Here is a 17,951-nt window from a genome sequence, read left to right on the forward strand (position 1 = left end):
TAGGGTTGTCATGCAATTTCCTTGAGCAAAATTAATCACAGGAAGTTTTTTGTGTTTTTGTTTTTTTTTCCCCTGGCTTCTGTGAAGATTAACTTTTTTTTATTATTATTATTGTTTGGCAGGTTCTTTTAATTGGCTGGAAAATATTCTTCCTGTGAAGTTCCAGTGCTCTGGTGCTTGAATGAGCACAGCATCCCATTGGCTGCCTATACCACCTCCTGATTGGCTCCAGATCCTGGAGGGGGGATAGATAAGGCCAGCTATAAAAGCCCTAAGCTTTGCTCTTGGTCCCCCAGTGAGCAGGAGCTAGGGGTATAAGCAGAGCAAGGCTGCAGCAGTAGCAAGTCCTTGACAGACTCCTTTCTCTGTGAGTGTATCCAGATCCGCATCTTTGCTGAAGCCGAAGAAAGAGGAGACACTCAGAAAAACTTAGCGGAAACTTGTCAGAGAATGCTCCAAAAGTCAGTTATTCTCCTGCTGCTGGTGATCAGTGCTTCTGCATCTTATGAAGCCGAACAGAATGACTCTGTGAGCCCCAGGAAAACCAGGGTTGCAGCACAGAATTCAGGTAACACCCCTCAAAGAGGGCTTTAAAGCCGAGAGCCCTGATGTATTTAAACTGTTGCAAATGTCTCTGCTGCTAATCTTTGCTATAGGCTGTCCCTTCCTGGCTGTTAGTATTAAATTATGTAAGCAAAAGTCCTAGGAAACTGATTCTGTGTAATATTGATGCATAGCTAAAGGAAATAATCATTTCAGGAGATGGTTTATAAACCAGCATGTAATCTGCAACATATGTGTGTGTGTGTATGTATAATATATATATATAGCAGATATTAAACAAGTTACATGCACCTTTTTCATGCTGACTGAATTTTTTTCCTCCTGTCATAAATACACTTTAATGTTAAATTCCTTGCTTATTAGCAAGTTAAAGCTCCTCTGCTAAATATCGCTGGTTCAGGGGAGGAAGATGATTTGTTGTCAAGACCGACTTCAAAAATGTAATCTAAACGTGTCCACTGTAACATGTAGTTTAATTGCCTCTAGGTCAATGGCAACATGACAATAGATACACACTTACCTAACAGCCATTACAACAGATGAGGAATAACTAGCAAGTCATCACTGAACGTTCCAGTTCGTGTGCTGTAGGTGTCCAGTGAACTGAGCACATTTTATGTTCTCTTGAGCAATGGAAAATTAAAAATGTCTAAAATAGAAGGTAAAACAATGGGAGGGATCCTCTAATTTTGGAGCTTATTAAGAGCTGTTTTATTTTAGATCTGCAGGGCTTTGCAGTACTAAGGGTGTTTGCTCAATTTCCTTTGGTATTGGTTGCTATAGAAACATAGATCTCTCTCTAGTCCACTGTGCCTAAAACAATAAAACCCTAATGCATATTAAACCTGCTGAAAGCAAGTTATAATTGGAACCTATCAAAACATAATTGGAAAACATTTGAGATGGCCAGGTGTGAATTAGGAATAGGATAATATCACATCTTTCTCTCCAGGTGTGTAAGTGGTATGGGAGCACAGGGGCTGCATTTCTTTTTCCCTCGAAAGATAACAGTTGTAACAGACCCCTCTTTAGATTAGGAGCTAGTTTTTGGTACAGGTTTTCCTCTACTACTCTGCATATTATATCCTCCCATCACAGACATCTAATATATTGATTTGAGACTCCAGGTTCACTCTCTTCCCTGAAGAATGTCAGTAACAAGATCTGACAAAAAGTAATGACTATGACCTGCACAGGGACATAATTGGACAGACATTCAGCTTACTGGAAAAGGCTAATACGTGTTAACTTTAGGGCAGTAATCTGGTAATACAGTTGGCTCATAGTTTCAGTACACCCTATATCATTTTTTAATACAGAAAAATTTTATGTTCTGTTGGTGTCTGTGTGAATTATTTTAATTACACATTGATTTTCATTAGTTTACCTCCCCGGATCAAATGTTTATTCTATCTTCATGAAAACCTTTATCAGAGCTGGGTCCCAAATTTATGAATATGTAGCAAGTAACCAGGAACTATTTGTGCTCCAGTTGGACTAAAACTTTCTCCGTCCTAGCATGATAAAGTACTCTCAACACTAGTCAAAGCTTTTCTCCCTTCAAAATAGCCACAAGAATGAAAAGGAAGTTATCATATTGGTTTATTTTATTTTAGGCTAGTGTCCCTGTGCACTATTGATTCCATTTTTCTCTTTCAGCCATTATATACGATCTAGATATTGTCAATTCATCAAGACTGCCTTTCAGACTAATAAACTGTTGGAACTCCAGGGCTTTTAGCAGTATCCCAAACATGCATAATCTCCACTAGTTTCTCCTTCATCTGTGCCTCAGATGGACTAACTTTATATTAAGTGGGCTCTGCACAACCTTTAAATAAAAAAGGTGTAAACTCAAAAAGTGGAAGAAGTAATGCCTCAGGTCAATATTGGTGAAATGGCCCAATAGGAAACATTTTTAATTTGTACACGTCTAGGACATGCGACTGTCAGTCAGAAGAACTGTGTTCTGTTCCAAGTTTTGCTGGTGGCTTATTTCATGACTTCAGTTAAAAGCAAGAGGCATGTTTATTAATTCCTTCCCACCACCACCACCACCCCCCAAAAAAAATCCTGTGACACAGGACTATGTCTACAAGAGTTTTCTGCAACTTAATCATTGGTAACATGCTTTGTGGTCTCAGATGAAGGGGGCTATGGAAGTGGGAAGCATTGTGTAATGTCCTATGCCTGTCTTCCAGCTGAAGTGGTTCGCTGTTTAAATAGTGCCCTCCAGGTGGGTTGCGGTGCATTTGCCTGCCTGGAGAACTCTACTTGTGACACGGATGGAATGTACGACATCTGCAAGTCCTTCCTCTACAGTGCTGCTAAATTTGACACTCAGGTACAGTACAATGCTAACCTCTTTTTCCTTTACACCCTGATTCAGCTAAGTGCTTGCTTAATCCCTGTGGCACTCAAATGCTTGGAATGGAGATTTTAATAGGCCCTGATCCTGCAATGAGTTCCGTACAGGCCACCCATAGTTACTAATGGGCCTTGCTACGACTTAGATGCACTTGTGGGAACCAGGACTTTGCTTTTTTGGCCACAAATCTATTCTTCAGGGAGATTTTCTACAGTACGTTTTCCACATAGTGTGTGCTGTGTGTGAGGACTTGGCAGAGACCATCTTGTGGGGCAGAGAGCTAAATTTCCTCTTCAAGAGGAAATATAAACGTTCTTCTAACAAAGTCACTCCTTCTGACTGTGTAACCTGGCATGGATGTGTGATTTGAATTGGAAGTCTGCAGCCCCGGGATTGCAAAACCAGATCAGCCTGACTCTCTTGAGCTGCAGATTTTTTTTTTTTCTTTTCACACAGAATAGCTAGAGAAAGGATCATAGTCTTGGCTCTGCTAGGAACATTTACCATCATCTATGAAGTGGGCGTAATAACCATCTCTTCCAAGAGGGGCGGGTGACACTGTTTGGAAGATCTCAAGGTGCCTTAAACTGAAACACACCACATCAGGATGTGAGCCTCAAAACCTTCTTAATGGTTGGGGCACTCAGCACCTTACAGGATTGGCCCCCTATATATGCAATATCGCTATCACACAGCTGTGCCACTAGCATTTGAGGCCATTTTGATGCTGTTGCTTAGACTGGGAAGCTCTTTGGAACGGGGAATAAGTATTGTTTGCCCAGTACAACTGGGGCCTTCATCCTGAGGGGGACCATTAGCCTTAATCAATATTAAAGCATTGTGTTCCACTGGCTTGTATTCCTAGACTGTAAATGGGTTTCTTTATTGCTGAGTAAGCTTTTGACACAGCAAAGATAAATAGCAGCAATTAGCAAAAGCAGGGTATGTGTTAACATTTTATGAACAACTTATGCAGTTGCACATTAAGATGATGCTGCTTTTAAATTTGCAGGGAAAAGCCTTTGTGAAAGAGAGCCTGAAATGCATTGCAAACGGAGTTACGTCCAAGGTTTTCCTTGCCATTCGGAGGTGCTCCACTTTCCAAAGAATGATCTCGGAGGTGCAGGAGGAATGTTACAGCAAACTGGACATGTGTAGCATTGCAAAGCGTAATCCTGAAGCAATCACTGAAGTTGTCCAGTTTCCAAATCACTTCTCAAACAGGTATGTGGATGTTTCATTATGTGAAACATACAAGAACACAAAATGAAGCACATTTAAAGGGATGTTCTCAATCTGAATCTACTTTTTTAATTTTTACATGTTCCAGATACAGCTCACTTTACACAGTACTTCCTGGAGTTTTAAAATACTGTGAATCAGATTTTTTTTTCTGATTTCCCCCTGATGTACAGAACTTTATAAATATGAGCAGGGGAAACAGTGAAACTAGCTAGACAAAGAGCTCTGAAAGGCACAAAGTCAACTTAACCAAAGAATTCTCAGCTTTAACTTTTGTTATACTTAGCAGACATGTTACTTCTAGTGATGGATGGCAGATGCAACATTTTCAGACATGTAGTTGAGTGTCTTTTTAATTCTTAGGTTGAATGTCTCTTAGTGAATATTGCAGCTTAATTTCCTCCCAAGGCAACTCCACTGAAACAGTCTCATTTTGTGTTTAATATAAATAACTAAGAATGCTTTAAAGGGGGCACTAGCTAATTGGCTCTTCTATGACTTTGTTATGACCCATTATCAGCCGCCTGATAAAACAGAAAGTTACTGTCATCTCTAGAACCAGGCAGGGTAAAGCTAGTGTGGGCATGTCTGCAGTGTAGATGAACTCTTTAGGCTTTTGCAATGTTATACTTATTTTGGCTGGGAGGGGGGGTTTACTGGTATAGTTATACTAGTACAAGCCCTAGTGTGGATACAGTTATCCCCAATATAAGGCACCCTTATATTGGGGATAACTCATTCCCTTTCCTATATAGGAGTAAGCTATAAAACACCTGTATAACTGCATCTACCCCCAGGTGGGGGTATTCTACCACATAACTATACTGTTACAGGCATACGTAGACAAGTCCTTCATTTTATAATCTCTTGGGTATAAATGTTTGACTTGCACCCATGAAGAGCTCAGGTGAGTTGACACTCTCTACATTTTCTGTGGAGACTTACACTGAGAGTGAGTGCGTGTGTGTAGACACACTAGCACTCTGAAATGGTAAAACAGGTTAAGTCAAGGTGCAAAGCCGTGGAGAATCAAGCCCTCCAACAGGATTGCTGTTCCTTAAGACACACGTCTTTGGATAAAATGTGGTAAAGGAAACGACTACGCACACAGCCTTGGACAAGTGGTGAAGCAAAAGGATATTGTAACATGTTGAGTAACAAAAGAAGCAGGATTTCCCAGCTAATAGTTTACACTAAGTTCGCCTAAAGCATCCTGCTTTCCCAGCCCAAGTCCCAACATAGACACAAAATAAGAATGTGCCAGTTGGCATGGAATTCCAACAGGAAGTAGTTAAAGGGTCATGCAGCTTCCTGTGATTTAATCTTAAGTCAGTAGCCGTGAAGGAGGAAGGCCCTCCTGCCTCTGGACATGCTGTAGCTACTGAAATTAAAATCCATTTATTTAATAATCCTTTTTACAAAATTTTATTTCTATCCACTAATTTTGAGTGCTGGAGAGATAGTTAAGGCATGGAATAGGTTGTAGGCAAGGGAATAGAAACTGAAAGTTCATTTGATGATAAACACAAGATCATCATCATCCAATAGAACCTCTTCTACAAAGGATACTAACCTAAGCAAAACCTGACACCAGGAAGAAGAGAGGTTTCACTAGGCAGTTCCCAGTCACTAGCTTCTGTGATGCATCTGCAGCAACATAGAATAAAATAGACAACATTCTGTAACCCTTTATATAAGGGTAAAGGATCTATAGAGGTGTTCATAAATGGCCACTGAGTTGTCTGAATCCGAAAAGTCTAACTTAGCTAACGTTAGGGTTTTTCTATAACCTCTCCTGCTGTACTTGTAACCACCTGTAACTAGAGCTGTGCAACTAATGGATATTTTTGGTTCTCTGAAAATCCACCCCTCAAAATATTATTTTGGTTCAACCTGAAAATGAAATTTTTCTAAATCTTTGCATCATAAGACTTCTTTTTAAAAACTTTTTAATGTGCCAATCATATTAAGTCCCCTTAAGTAGACAGGGCAAACCGGAACAAATGAGAGAGAGAGTGAACTGTGTTGATTCTTCCTGAGTCCCATGGAGGAGAATTCTTTTGAGCACTGTTCTTTCTTTGCTTGACTCAAACAGAGATGGGGAAACAGATCAGCACAAATTCCTGGCTCTCTCCCATAAACAGGAGAGCAGGGAAAGCATACACTCAGGGCCTTGTGCTAAAATAAAATTCCACTGTAGAGGGTAGAAACTGCAGTCACAGGCCCTGATTAAATTTACCAACTTTCTCATCTTCAGCATGTTACTGCTGGTTGTAAATCCTAAAAAAAATTCATCCCGTTAGGAATGCCTGCATTTGTCACCTATTAGACCTACATTGACCTAGTTTTCTTCTTCAACTCTTTCTAAAGACTACATAGAAGGTGGGAAAGGGTTGGTGTCCAATCTCCATAGAAGAGTCCTAAGCAGCATATAGAAATTCAGATGCCTTTATAGGAGTGTACATACCACATCAGACCAATGGTCTATCTAGTCCAATATCCTGTGCAACAGTGCTCAGTCCCAGGTTTTTCAGAGGAAGCTGCAAAAAAAAAAAAAGCCATAAGGCGAACAGTTAGTAGAAATTCCCCTATGCAAAAGTTATTCCCTATGGGACGCATAAAGGTCTATAGCTTCCAAAACTTACTTCTGTCTATTATCATAAGGGCTGGGCTGTGCTCAAATCTATTTTGAGCTGATGGTCTTGATATTACACTTGCTTGTGGGGATGAAATAAGGCAGTTTACCATTTTGATGTTTTTTTACTAGTGAATTAAATCCTGATAAAGATGAGACCTTCTTGATACCTTTGCTCCTAGTCCAACAGCGACTTGCCAAAAAAATCAGAGTATCATTTACTAATTAGAACTGAAATTTGTGTATTTAACTAGTCATTGCTGTGCTCCTGTTAACTAAAACTAGAAGTTTGTCCCAGAAGTATATGTACTGTAACTCCATGAATCAAAGATGGAGATGCATATCTCTGGGATAGAGAGCAATCTATGTAAGTTGATGTTATATTATAACTTGCACATTTGCTGTGAAACTCTTACAGAGCAGGACCTTGGACCACCCCCCCCCCTTGCAGTAATAGCTTACAATTTCAGCATAGTCCTCAAAACACACAAAAAACAACCCTGACAATTCCAGTTCTCTTGCAACAGCACAACTTTTCTGGAGTAGTCTCTTTCAAACTGATTTGCTCTAGCTTGGGATCAACTCTCCCTCCTGTGCTACCACCTCAGTAACTGTCTTGGTTCATTTATCCAGGTATTACAACAAGCTCGTGAGAAGTTTATTGGAATGTGATGAAGAGACTGTCAGCACCATCAAAGATAGCTTGATGGAGAAGATAGGACCCAACATGGCCAGCCTCTTTCATCTGCTGCAAACAGATCACTGCTCTCAAACACACCCCAGGGCAGACTTCAACAGGCGACGTATCATTGAGCCTCAAAAGCTAAAAATCTATTTCAGGAACCTCCGAGGTGAGGGATCTATTCCATCCCATGTGAAACGTACCTCTTCAGAAAGTGCATAATTCTTTAGGGGAGAGAGAATGGGTGTGTAAGGGATCTAAGCACTACCAATATAGAAGCCTCTTTTTCTAGAAAAGTTAATACACCCATCCAAATGTACTGTAGGCTGATTTTAATAACAATTAGAAACTGGTTTTAGATTTAGTTCATATTTTCTATCCCTCTCAAACCAATTTGCATGGAACTAGGCTTCGGTGTTCAATGTCCCAGCTTTCTGCCTTTGAAATTTCTCCATCTCTCTTCTCTTCCCCACAAAAACAAAAGGAAAGTCATAGACCTAGGCTTTTACAACAGTCAGTTCTTCAGCAGACACCAAATTATCAATGAATTGTAGCTCAAACACCCTTGCTGTTTGAAACAAACTCCAATAGTTTAACCTTAAAAGCTATCACCACCTACCAGCCTCATACTATTAATGGATCTATCCTAAAAATATCAATGGAATTTGTGTTATGAATCTGTGCTGGCCATGGACAAATATGAATGTCATGTTTGGATTCTTGGTCTCAGTGACACACCGTCTTAATCCTCTGTCATAAAACTCCCTTGCCCAGTTAATCTACCACAATCAGGTCTAGCACTCACAAAACGTGGAGGACTGTTTGTTTAGTATTGTCCTGCATCTCAGTGCAAAAACTACTAGCAAACCAGTCTAGTTGCACTGTGGTCAGCATGAGGTGCAAGACCATGTGGTGAAAGCAGATTTTAAGATGGTCAGTCTTTGCATTGGTTTGAAAACCCCAGCATCTTTATGTACTGTAACTGTTAAAAGCTTTAAAAGAATCCTTAACAAAACTGTCTTAAAACTAGAGTATTAAAGGTCTTGCCCTAACTGTGGTATACAGAGTTTAAATATCTGTCATGTACTGTACATAAATTCCAGAAGAGTCTGCTTAAAAGAAGCAGAATATAATAATTTTATTGCATATAAATTTAGTTTTGTACCTTAGCTTTATTTTTCCCCCTGGAAATAGTATCTCTATCATGTTCAAAAGTACACATTCCTCACGGTGGGCTTTTTATAATGGAAGAGAGAGAAATTGTTTCATCATATATTAGAATTGGTCCAGGTAAAAGAACTGGTGAGGAGCTATTCATACTCACCGATCGGCTGGATTCTGACTGCCCAAGCTACCTTCAGGGGTTATCATGGTACTTAGCTTGCATCCAAGGCAGGAGTACTGGGAATTGTCAAAATGGCTGACAGAACAACTCTTAAATATCACGGCTGCAGACTTCAGAAGGGTCACTTCTGAGGCACGACATGGAAAATAGAGCCATGTTTGGTATGCCTAAAGGTAGCCGGCAATCCAAAAAATGAAACGCCTCAAATCTAAACACATGCATCACTGTGCCTGTTGCGAGGCACTTGAAATGCACAGCCTGCATTTCCTACCATGCTCTTCTGTAAAAGAGGCTCTGAACTGAGGCTTACAAGCTGACTTTTTTTTTTTTTTTTTTTTTTTTTTCACTCATAGCTGAAGCCTAGAGCAGCTTTTCTGAACAGTAGTCTGTCTTGGGTTCTGTATGCCAAAAAAAGCAACCTTGTGTTGTGTCATGTGAGCAGCAGGGCTGATTCCACACGCACATTCCAAAATCTACCCAGTTAGAAACTACTTCTGGTGGGTGGCTGACTCTGGTTCATCTAGTTAAGAAGCTAATCAAGTTCTGTAAAAGGCTAACAGGAGGGACATCTTTTTGCAAAATATAAAGCAATAGAACTTTTTAACCACAAAGCCTTTAAACAATGACTTGCTGCTAATATATTAAAACCAGATGCAGTGGCAGCATTTCCAGAATTGCTGTCTTCATTAAATGTAGCCCAAAAGTGCTGTCGTAAAATTGTAAGCAGCAAAAAAGGTTGCTGACAGTGTTTTTTGTTTTTGTTTTTTTTTTTACTACACCCACACACTCTGAATCATGCTGTCCTATTCAAGCTAGGTGCAACATTGTAGTTCATTCTTAACACTATCAGGTATACTGGAATCCAATCCTGCAAGGTGCTGCATGCTTTCCAGTGGGAATTACGGGTGCTCAAGTAGCAAGGGCTTGATTTTTACCAGGTGCAGGTGCTCAGCACTTTGTGAGAGGTACTTTTCGAGATGCACACTAGGAAAGGGACATTAGAACAGGAAGTTCAGCAGAGTTTGGGTATCAAGTACACTACACAGTGGCGTGTCTACAGTGGGGATTTGGTCCTATTAAAGCTACTAGTATAGCTGCCCTGGAGCTGTGGTCCCTTTACATACATAGTGCAAAGCAGCTATTTCAACCAGTAAAACTCACCTTGTGAAGCAGGTAGAACACTTTCCCTCAGAACATTTTGTTGTAAAATAGCTTGACAACTATTTGTATAAACACTGCTTAGGGTTTTCATGTTTTTTTTCCCGAAGGCAATTTTAAATACCCAACATTTTGAATGTTAAGTGGAAACTCTTTTTGGCTGTCAAAAAGAGTTTGGTTTTTCAATCAAATCCCCAAAAGTATAAAACATTTCCAATCAATTCTTTTATCAGTTTTTTCACTTGGGGAGGACAGGGGGGTGGTCCTTTCCTGAGCAACCCTATTACTGTGGTTTCAAGCAGGGATAAATCTCATCTAGTGGGTTTACCTATCTACACTGATAGCTAACCTCCTCTCCCCCTCCCCCCCCCACACAACTACTCAGTGTAGAAAAAAAATCTATTTCACAAAAATATTTGAGCTGCTTAGTTTATGCCTAATGTCTCACTTCCCCCCACCCCCACGGCCTATAGTAATACTAGCACTGCAATACAGTCACACAATTTTTATAGGGAAAATGATTCTCAGTGTAGAATCTGACTGTTTCACACCTATTTAATCTCTAATGCTTTTTTTTTGTCTCATGCTCACTGCGAAGTGATTTTCTTGGGGGTTGAGGGGCTTATCTAGATGCGTTTGCATGATTCTCATTGTGATTTGTTTGCACTTTAGACATGTTTGTGCCATTATAAATTTGCATTATGTATTTATAATTTAATGATACTTAAGGGGGTTTTGGTTTGGTTTTTTTGGCCGATTACTGGAATAAACAGTGAGCATATCTGGTATATGTCATTATTTATTGTTAAATTACATTTTTAAAGCTCCATGTGTTCATATAAGGTTATTTGAAACATATCATGGTAATGAGAGATGCAAGTTATTTTCTTTGCTTATTTTTATAATTAAAGATGCATAACTTAATATGAGGCCTATGGTGGATTCCTTCTGAGACAAAATAAAATGTTAAATTTAGTCTTTCTAGTGTTTGATTTTTCACTAACCCTTCACTGTTCAGAAAGACAAGGCTTTCTAAGATACTGGGTACACAGCCTGTCTGCTACTGCTGTGGATGACAAGTCCCCCATTTTGCTTCAGCCCATTTAAGATCTGGGCCCTGAGCAATGCAACAAAATGGTTTTGTGTCCTTTGTCTTCCTGTCATCCTGGTGATACCTTACCATGCCCAGATACTCAGAGGCACTAATGGCACAGTGGCATTTGAATCAGACCTTAAGTCTGAGACCCCAAGGAGAAAAGCAGGCTTCTTGCCTTCGTTGCTCCACTAGCTTGTTCCTACTATAAAATGAAAGAAAATATAGCTGCACCTAAAGTCATGGGGTTCGAGTTGTAAACCCTAAAAGTGTTAGGGGAGACTATCCCATGACTTCACACTAGTATTATTTAACTGAGGGGCTGGGATAGCATTGGCTGTAGGAACACAGAGAGGGGTCTGTCTACACTGCATCTGGAGGTAGACTTACACACGAGCTCTGATTAAGCTAGCTCACTAAAACAGTTAGTATAGCAATAGAGACAAGCTACCTGAATATAACCCCAGCTACATCGCTGGTGTCTGACCTGCCACCACACTCGCTCAAAGCTCACGTACTTATCCAATGGGCTGGAAACCCCCAGCTGCTGTGTGGATTTGACACCCAGGGTACCTTTCTTTAACAAACATGAGACCTACGAACAGAGAAGATATAGAGAACATACAGCCCAATTTTAAGGCCTATTTATTTTAATCTTTTCTTAGCACTGCAAATGCTACAGCAGCACCACCGTGCCCCTGTAGCACAGACACATACATACCACAGCAACAGAAGGGCTTTTTCCAGCAGTGTGGTAAATCCACCGCTTCAAGAGGCAGTAGCTAGATGGACTGAAAAATTCTTCCATCAACCTACCTAATGGTGGCTACAGTGGAGCTTAAATTGGCTTAACTACATCTCTCAGGTAGACCTAACCGTGTGAAGAAAAATCACTCTTAAGTTTTAGGTGTAGCCCAGGCTTTAGTTCCTGCTAGTTACTTTCAGCCCAAGTTCTATCTCAGCACTCATAGGGTCCTCCTCCCCCTAGTAGCTAGGCAACCTCAGGTCACTAACAGATTTTATCTTCACAACACCTCTGAGGTAGAGCAGTACTCTCAGCCCCGTTTTTACAGATCAGGAACTGAAGGACAAGGTACAGGTGAGCTTCTACAATCCATGCTGCTGTGACTTCGCTGCCATTGGTATAGGAGCCAACCTAGACTACAGCTGGCAGTGGCATGGATACAGGTGCTGCAACTACAGTGTAGACATACCTCTGGGCCTTGCCCAAGTCACTCTATGGATGAGCTAGAAATTTGACCCAGGTCTCCTGGGTTGCAGCCAATGCCATAGCCGAGGGATTCAATACATTTTAAAGGATGATCTAGTGACCAAGTGTTTCATATCACCTCTAGAGAGTAGTCCACAGAGAATAAGCACCTACTGTACTGCCCATTACAGTAACGCTTACCTCATAAGGTAGAAGCCTGTGCGCTGGATGCTGAAAGTCACAGGTTCAAATCCTGCTGTTCACAGGAGACTCTTGAAGCTTTAATAAAGGGAGCGGGTGACAGAGCAGAATCATTAGTAAAATGAAGGTAAAAGCACTTTTTAGAGACCATCTTTATAATAAATAGCTCCACAGGGAGAAGAATTTTTATTTTAATTTACAGGCTTCCTCCATCTCATGTAGCTCCAAACACAGAACTCTTATCTACATATAGTCCAGGATCTCTCTCTAACTTTCCATGAAAGATCACAAAAATGACAATAGTCTTTATGGGGAAAGGAGAAGGGATTAAAGGAGACTTTGTTCACATTCACCATTACAAAAGATTGACTGACCTCTTTCCAATAACCTCTTTTTTACTGCCCTATAATATCAGAACAAAAGGTGATTCAATCAAAGAAGAAAATATTTGAGTTGATTGAGAAAGGGGGAAATGATTTCATAAGCAATTTTGAAGTTGTATCTATTTTGAAACCTGAAAAATGGAAACATTTTCAATTTTTAACTGACCGAAAAATCATGTTTTTAAATAAAAGGCTCAAAACAAAATGAACCATTTCATTTGACGTTCAATGAATTTTTTTCAGCACGCCCAGAAAAAAAACTCTGTTATTCTCAAAGCTCTACTTATGACTATTATTAACTTTTGTTGCCTGTTGCAATACAAGTTGAATCAATGACACTAAGGAAATCAGTGCGCTATTGGTCTACTTTCTACTGATGACTGATTCATAGCCTGTTTCCACTGGTAGTGATCTTACCTCAGCTATGCCTGCTGTCACGCCACTGCGAGGAAAATAAGGCACTCATTTGAAGGCTTTTATGCAAGCTATCCAAATGCCGAGTTGGTGAGCCAGGTCCTCGGAGGAGCCTTCTTGTATCGTACAGAAATAAAGATCTAAAATAAATAAAAATGCAGTTTGAAAAGCAATAAATATTGGGAGCAGGAGTTTTCACTGGACCATGTGTAACTTAAAAAATAACTTTAAAAAAAAAAGTCTGTTCGGGTTTTTTCCCTTTAAGCAGTTTCCATTGTCTCTTTGCTCTCAAGGCTGCAATCATCTAAGCAATGATTCCACTAGGCAGGATGTAGTACTTCAACTCATTCTTCTTCTGCTTCCCTTTTCAAGAATCAATGCATTTTTACTACCAGGAGTAACAGCACAGTGCCATTGATACGGATTGGGCTAATATCTGTTAGTGTTAGTCAAGTGTACAATTGTTCACACTATCTGAACACAGAGTCACCTCTGAAGCTAATGAGATAAGTTTTTATATATCATTCCTGGATCAAAATGTAAAATCCATCATGGGGACAATTGATTTAAAATGCTACTAACATTACTTGAGATTTAGATATGTTAGCTTAAAGAGAGCATGTATATATTCATCTGACATGCAGTAGATCTTCAGATAGAAAACAACAATGCCATCTAACATTTACATCAATTTTTTCATCCTTGAGGATCCCAAAGTGATAGAAAGATACTTACACCTGCAAGGGCAGGAGAATAATCTATACCAGTATAAAGGGCCATTTAACTGTGTCCTCACTAGGGATTTGTGCTGTCATAACTAGAGCTGGGGAAAACTGATCCACTGAAAAATTTTCAATCATCAGAAAATGCTGATTTGACAAAATCAAAACATTTGGTGGGAATGTACCAATTTCATCCAAATTTTTTATTAAAAAACTATCAGAACACTCTTTCGACTTTATCATTTCAATTGTTACATACTTTATAATAGTCAAAATGAAACATTTCAACCCATTGAAAAACTCTTGGTTTCAATACATCACTTCAATATTTCCCAGATTAATTATGAATTGTTCTGGAAATTTCTTTTAGCTGGAAATTTTGAAATGTCAGAATTTCTTGTGAAATGGAAACTCAGTTTTAACCAGCTCTAGTTATAAGTATTACAGTAAAAAAAAAAAAAAATCACAGCTCAAACTGCAGTAGTGATATCAGTACAAAACTATGCACAAATTAGGTTTTAGAAGAGTAAATCACCTCTAAATGATGAATGTGGGTTGCAGTCAAATCACCATTATCATCTTAAAATGGAACAAACAAAACAAAGGATAATTTGATTTGGCTTGGGACCAAAGGACATGATTGACTGACTGATATTGTCTTTACTTTTTTTTAAGCTTCGTTATATAAGCAGGGGGAAATCATCTCAATTTTTCCTGGCCCTCACCCTTCCGGCTTTCTTTATAGTTATGAGGAGAGGGAAAAAAAAAAAAAAGAAACCTTTGGCACGTAAAATGACTTTGTATAAAAATGTCTGGGTGTGAAGTTTGGGAACTCACTTCACTTCCTAACTCTGGGACTTTTCTGCCTTTCTTAAGAGGCTGCTTTCTGTGTTAATGTATGTTGTCTCTGTCACCATCTTTCAGCAAGTGTGACTTAGAATTAAAAAAATTCAAAAAAACTCAAGTAGGATGATGAAATATAATGCAAGTTGCAAACTGTAATTTAATCTCTAGTGCCCCTTCCCATGACACAAGCAACCTGCTTAAATGAAAAGGCAGAAAAGAATTAAATGGATAAAGAGAAGGATGTTTCAATGTAAGTGTAGAATATATGCCCAAGATTTATGACAAATGATTGTGGGGGCTCAGCTTGAAATGACTTAAAGGGGCCTGATATCCAGTGGGTGGATGTTCAGCACTTCCTGAAAATCAGACCTCTTAAGGTGGTGTATGTCTGGCACCCAAAAGCACTAGTTATTTATTCAAATCTTGGACTTATATGCAAGTAAGAGTCGCAAGTGCAGCTACGTCAGCGAGGATATGACGACAAGGGCTAGAAATCCACATCTTTCAGGGCATAAGAAAATCACCTGCTAGGATCCTTAAGCAATACCTCAATTTCACAATTATGGGTGGGCAGGATTCACCGTCTGTTGGAACATCTGGTCACTTCTGCTGACAAGAAGAGAGGGAAGCCTGGTCTGTCCCAGTCTATGTTCCTAAAAATCCTAACGGTGAAGTCAAAATAACGAACGCAAACCGGATTCAAATCACCATGCACTAAAATGAAGGGTACCCTACTGCAGATATTACATGAGCTGTAAAAGCAGCAAAGAGTCCTCTGGCACCTTATGGGCTAACAGACGTATTGGAGCATGAGCTTTTGTGGGTGAAAAGCATCCAACGAAGTGGGTATTCACCCATGAAAGTTCATGCTCCAATACGTATGTTAGTCTATAAGGTGCCACAGGACTCTCTGCTGCTTTTACAGATCCAGACTAACACGGCTACCCCTCTGATACTTTACATGAGCTGTAGAAACCTGCAGTGCACCTTAGTCCCAAACAGAACAACATCTGGAAGGGTCATGCTCACTCAGATATTTGGGTCCTATGGAAGGACAAGGTAGGATTGCAAGTCATCTGTTGAGCCATAGGCCACCCTAAAGCTGTTTCTCCTGAAATTAGTGGAAGTACTGGATGAGCAAGGACTTCAGATTGGGCTCAACATTTTTAGCAAGGTGGGGCATGTGATGGCAATGGTTCAATTTCACTCAGGCCATTGCAAATGTGGTCAAACATCATTTCTTTTAACAAAGTACAAATTTTACAAAAATAAGCAATACCATCATTATCACTAGAAGCCAATATAATTTAGCAGTGGAGCAGTTTCACCCTTTTGACATCAATGCTCACAACAGAGTGTCTGGAATTTTGAAAGGAAGCTATGGGAATTGGGCATCTCTTTTGAAAATCTCAGCCAGAAGCTATAAAGAAGCTCACACAGTTTCAGTCCTTAGTTATAATACTTACTCACCTCGATCAGAGGCTCAGAGTAATTGATGCTTGCCAGGTACTTTAAGATGCTGAGATGAAGAGCACAGCAGAAACATGCAGCATTTTCATTCCTACCCATAGCTGGAAAAGTTAATGAAACCTATACAAATACACAGGAGGATATAATTGTTCATATGGACACATGGGATTTTTCTCTTATTTCTTTATTTGAGGATGAAATGCCATGGTAGTTTCAAAAGTAAGGAGGGGACAGAGGAATTTGGTGCAGGAGAGAACATCTACAACACAAATGATAATAGCAAGAAAGACTTGAGGGTCAGAGGAGGGCAGTTCCGTGGTAGTTGGCTGACTCAATACAATCAGACCTACTTTTCATTCCAATCTTGGCCCCTGAGCGCATGCCCAGGAGTTGGATGGGGAGCTCTTCTGGGGTTATAGAACAAAGCTATTGAGCTACTTTGTAGCTGATACTCCAGTCTCAGGGGAATGCCCTCTGCAGAGGGGTACTGGCCAGCATGGCAGATACATCTGCTTTACCCCCAAATTCCCTCTCTGTGGCAGCATGCAAGGAGACCCCATAGAACTGGGCTGCATGAGCTCCCCAAAACTGGCCTCATTTTGAAGCAAGAAGACGCTCTACAGCTAAAGAGAGTAGGATTTGCCCCATACCAAAGCACTGTTAACTTTGCCTTTCTATACCGCTGTGTATGTCCCAAAGCTGTGAACATACATTAGTAAGTTATACAGCCAAGCCCACCCCCACCAGTGATGTAGGTAACTGTTACACTCATGATATATCTGGGGAAACTAAGGCATGGGGAGATTAAGCAACTTGCCCAAAAGCCTGTGGCAGGACCAGAACCAGAACTCAGTTCTCCCCATGCACAATCCTGTATTTTAACTGCTAGACGACGCTCCCTCTTCTGCCTTTATAATGAAAACCAGAAATTGTTTCAATGCCTTGCAGTGTACAATCTGACTTCTACTTTCTTTCTCCCACCCTTTGCCTGTCTACGCTTCAGAGCAAGAACTACTTACTGTTTGTGTATACAGCACCTTGCACCAAAGGGTCCTGATGCAGATCCCAGATCTAGGCACTTCTGTAATCAGAAAAAAAAACAACCTGATTATACTGAACCTCTGTTTATAGGGCAAACTGTCTGGAGAAAAGTATATCCACAGTATTTTCTCTCTGCCATTTCCTGGGGTGAAAATTCCAGGTGTGTCCTTTGAGTTTTGCTCAGGGTTATTTTTGTGTCTCACGGGTTGGAGCATTTTGCTATGAAAACAAATCATTATTATTTTCTCGATACATTGTTTTGATTGGAGTAATCAACCAACCTCCATAAAAACATCAAAGATTTGCTGCCAATCACACTGAAATCCTAGCACAATTGTACTCTCAGCTGGGGAATTTATACAGTTCGAACAAGCAGAAAAGGGGATTTATTCCAATTATTTAAGGGTGTTTTTTTTTTACTGCACTGATAATTAATCCCGATAGTTATTTCAAGAGGATTTAAAATATTTTTCTAAGTGCTGGTATGGTTAACTGTTTCATACCTGTTTTTCCAGATTACTTCTGTTCTTCAGCTACAAATATGTATTGAGATGAACTGCCTTCTATATGTTGTTAT

The 17,951-nt window shown here is 39.9% G+C and overlaps 1 protein-coding gene and 1 long non-coding RNA gene across 2 annotated transcripts in view; one reads left to right on the forward strand and one right to left on the reverse strand.

Moving 5' to 3' along the window:
* The first annotated feature begins 261 nt into the window (after positions 1-261).
* STC1 (stanniocalcin 1) lies at positions 262-10,938 on the forward strand. The gene is made up of 4 exons (XM_030552039.1): positions 262-568; positions 2,766-2,908; positions 3,945-4,156; positions 7,443-10,938. The coding sequence occupies exons 1-4, from the start codon at positions 451-453 to the stop codon at positions 7,711-7,713; spliced, it is 744 nt and encodes a 247-aa protein (XP_030407899.1). The 5' UTR covers positions 262-450; the 3' UTR covers positions 7,714-10,938.
* Positions 10,939-12,498: 1,560 nt separating this feature from the next.
* The window catches only part of LOC115646334, a 65,257-nt gene continuing 59,804 nt past the window's right edge, over positions 12,499-17,951 (reverse strand). Inside the window, exons 3-6 of the long non-coding RNA XR_003998994.1 lie at positions 17,353-17,414; positions 16,334-16,453; positions 13,299-13,435; positions 12,499-12,576 (exon numbers count right to left, since the gene is read on the reverse strand). This is a non-coding gene — a long non-coding RNA (uncharacterized LOC115646334). The remainder of the gene's footprint in view (positions 12,577-13,298; positions 13,436-16,333; positions 16,454-17,352; positions 17,415-17,951) is intronic.

Source organism: Gopherus evgoodei, chromosome 2, assembly GCF_007399415.2.
Source record: "Gopherus evgoodei ecotype Sinaloan lineage chromosome 2, rGopEvg1_v1.p, whole genome shotgun sequence".
NCBI classification, from domain to species: Eukaryota; Metazoa; Chordata; order Testudines; family Testudinidae; genus Gopherus; species Gopherus evgoodei.

Excerpts from the sequence above, each read along its gene's own strand:
- STC1 (XM_030552039.1), top strand. The coding sequence starts at position 451 with ATGCTCCAAAAGTCAGTTATTCTCCTGCTGCTGGTGATCAGTGCTTCT. Across the intron at positions 569-2,765 it reads GGTTGCAGCACAGAATTCAG|CTGAAGTGGTTCGCTGTTTA; the intron begins GTAACACCCCTC and ends CCTGTCTTCCAG. Across the intron at positions 4,157-7,442 it reads CCAAATCACTTCTCAAACAG|GTATTACAACAAGCTCGTGA; the intron begins GTATGTGGATGT and ends TCATTTATCCAG.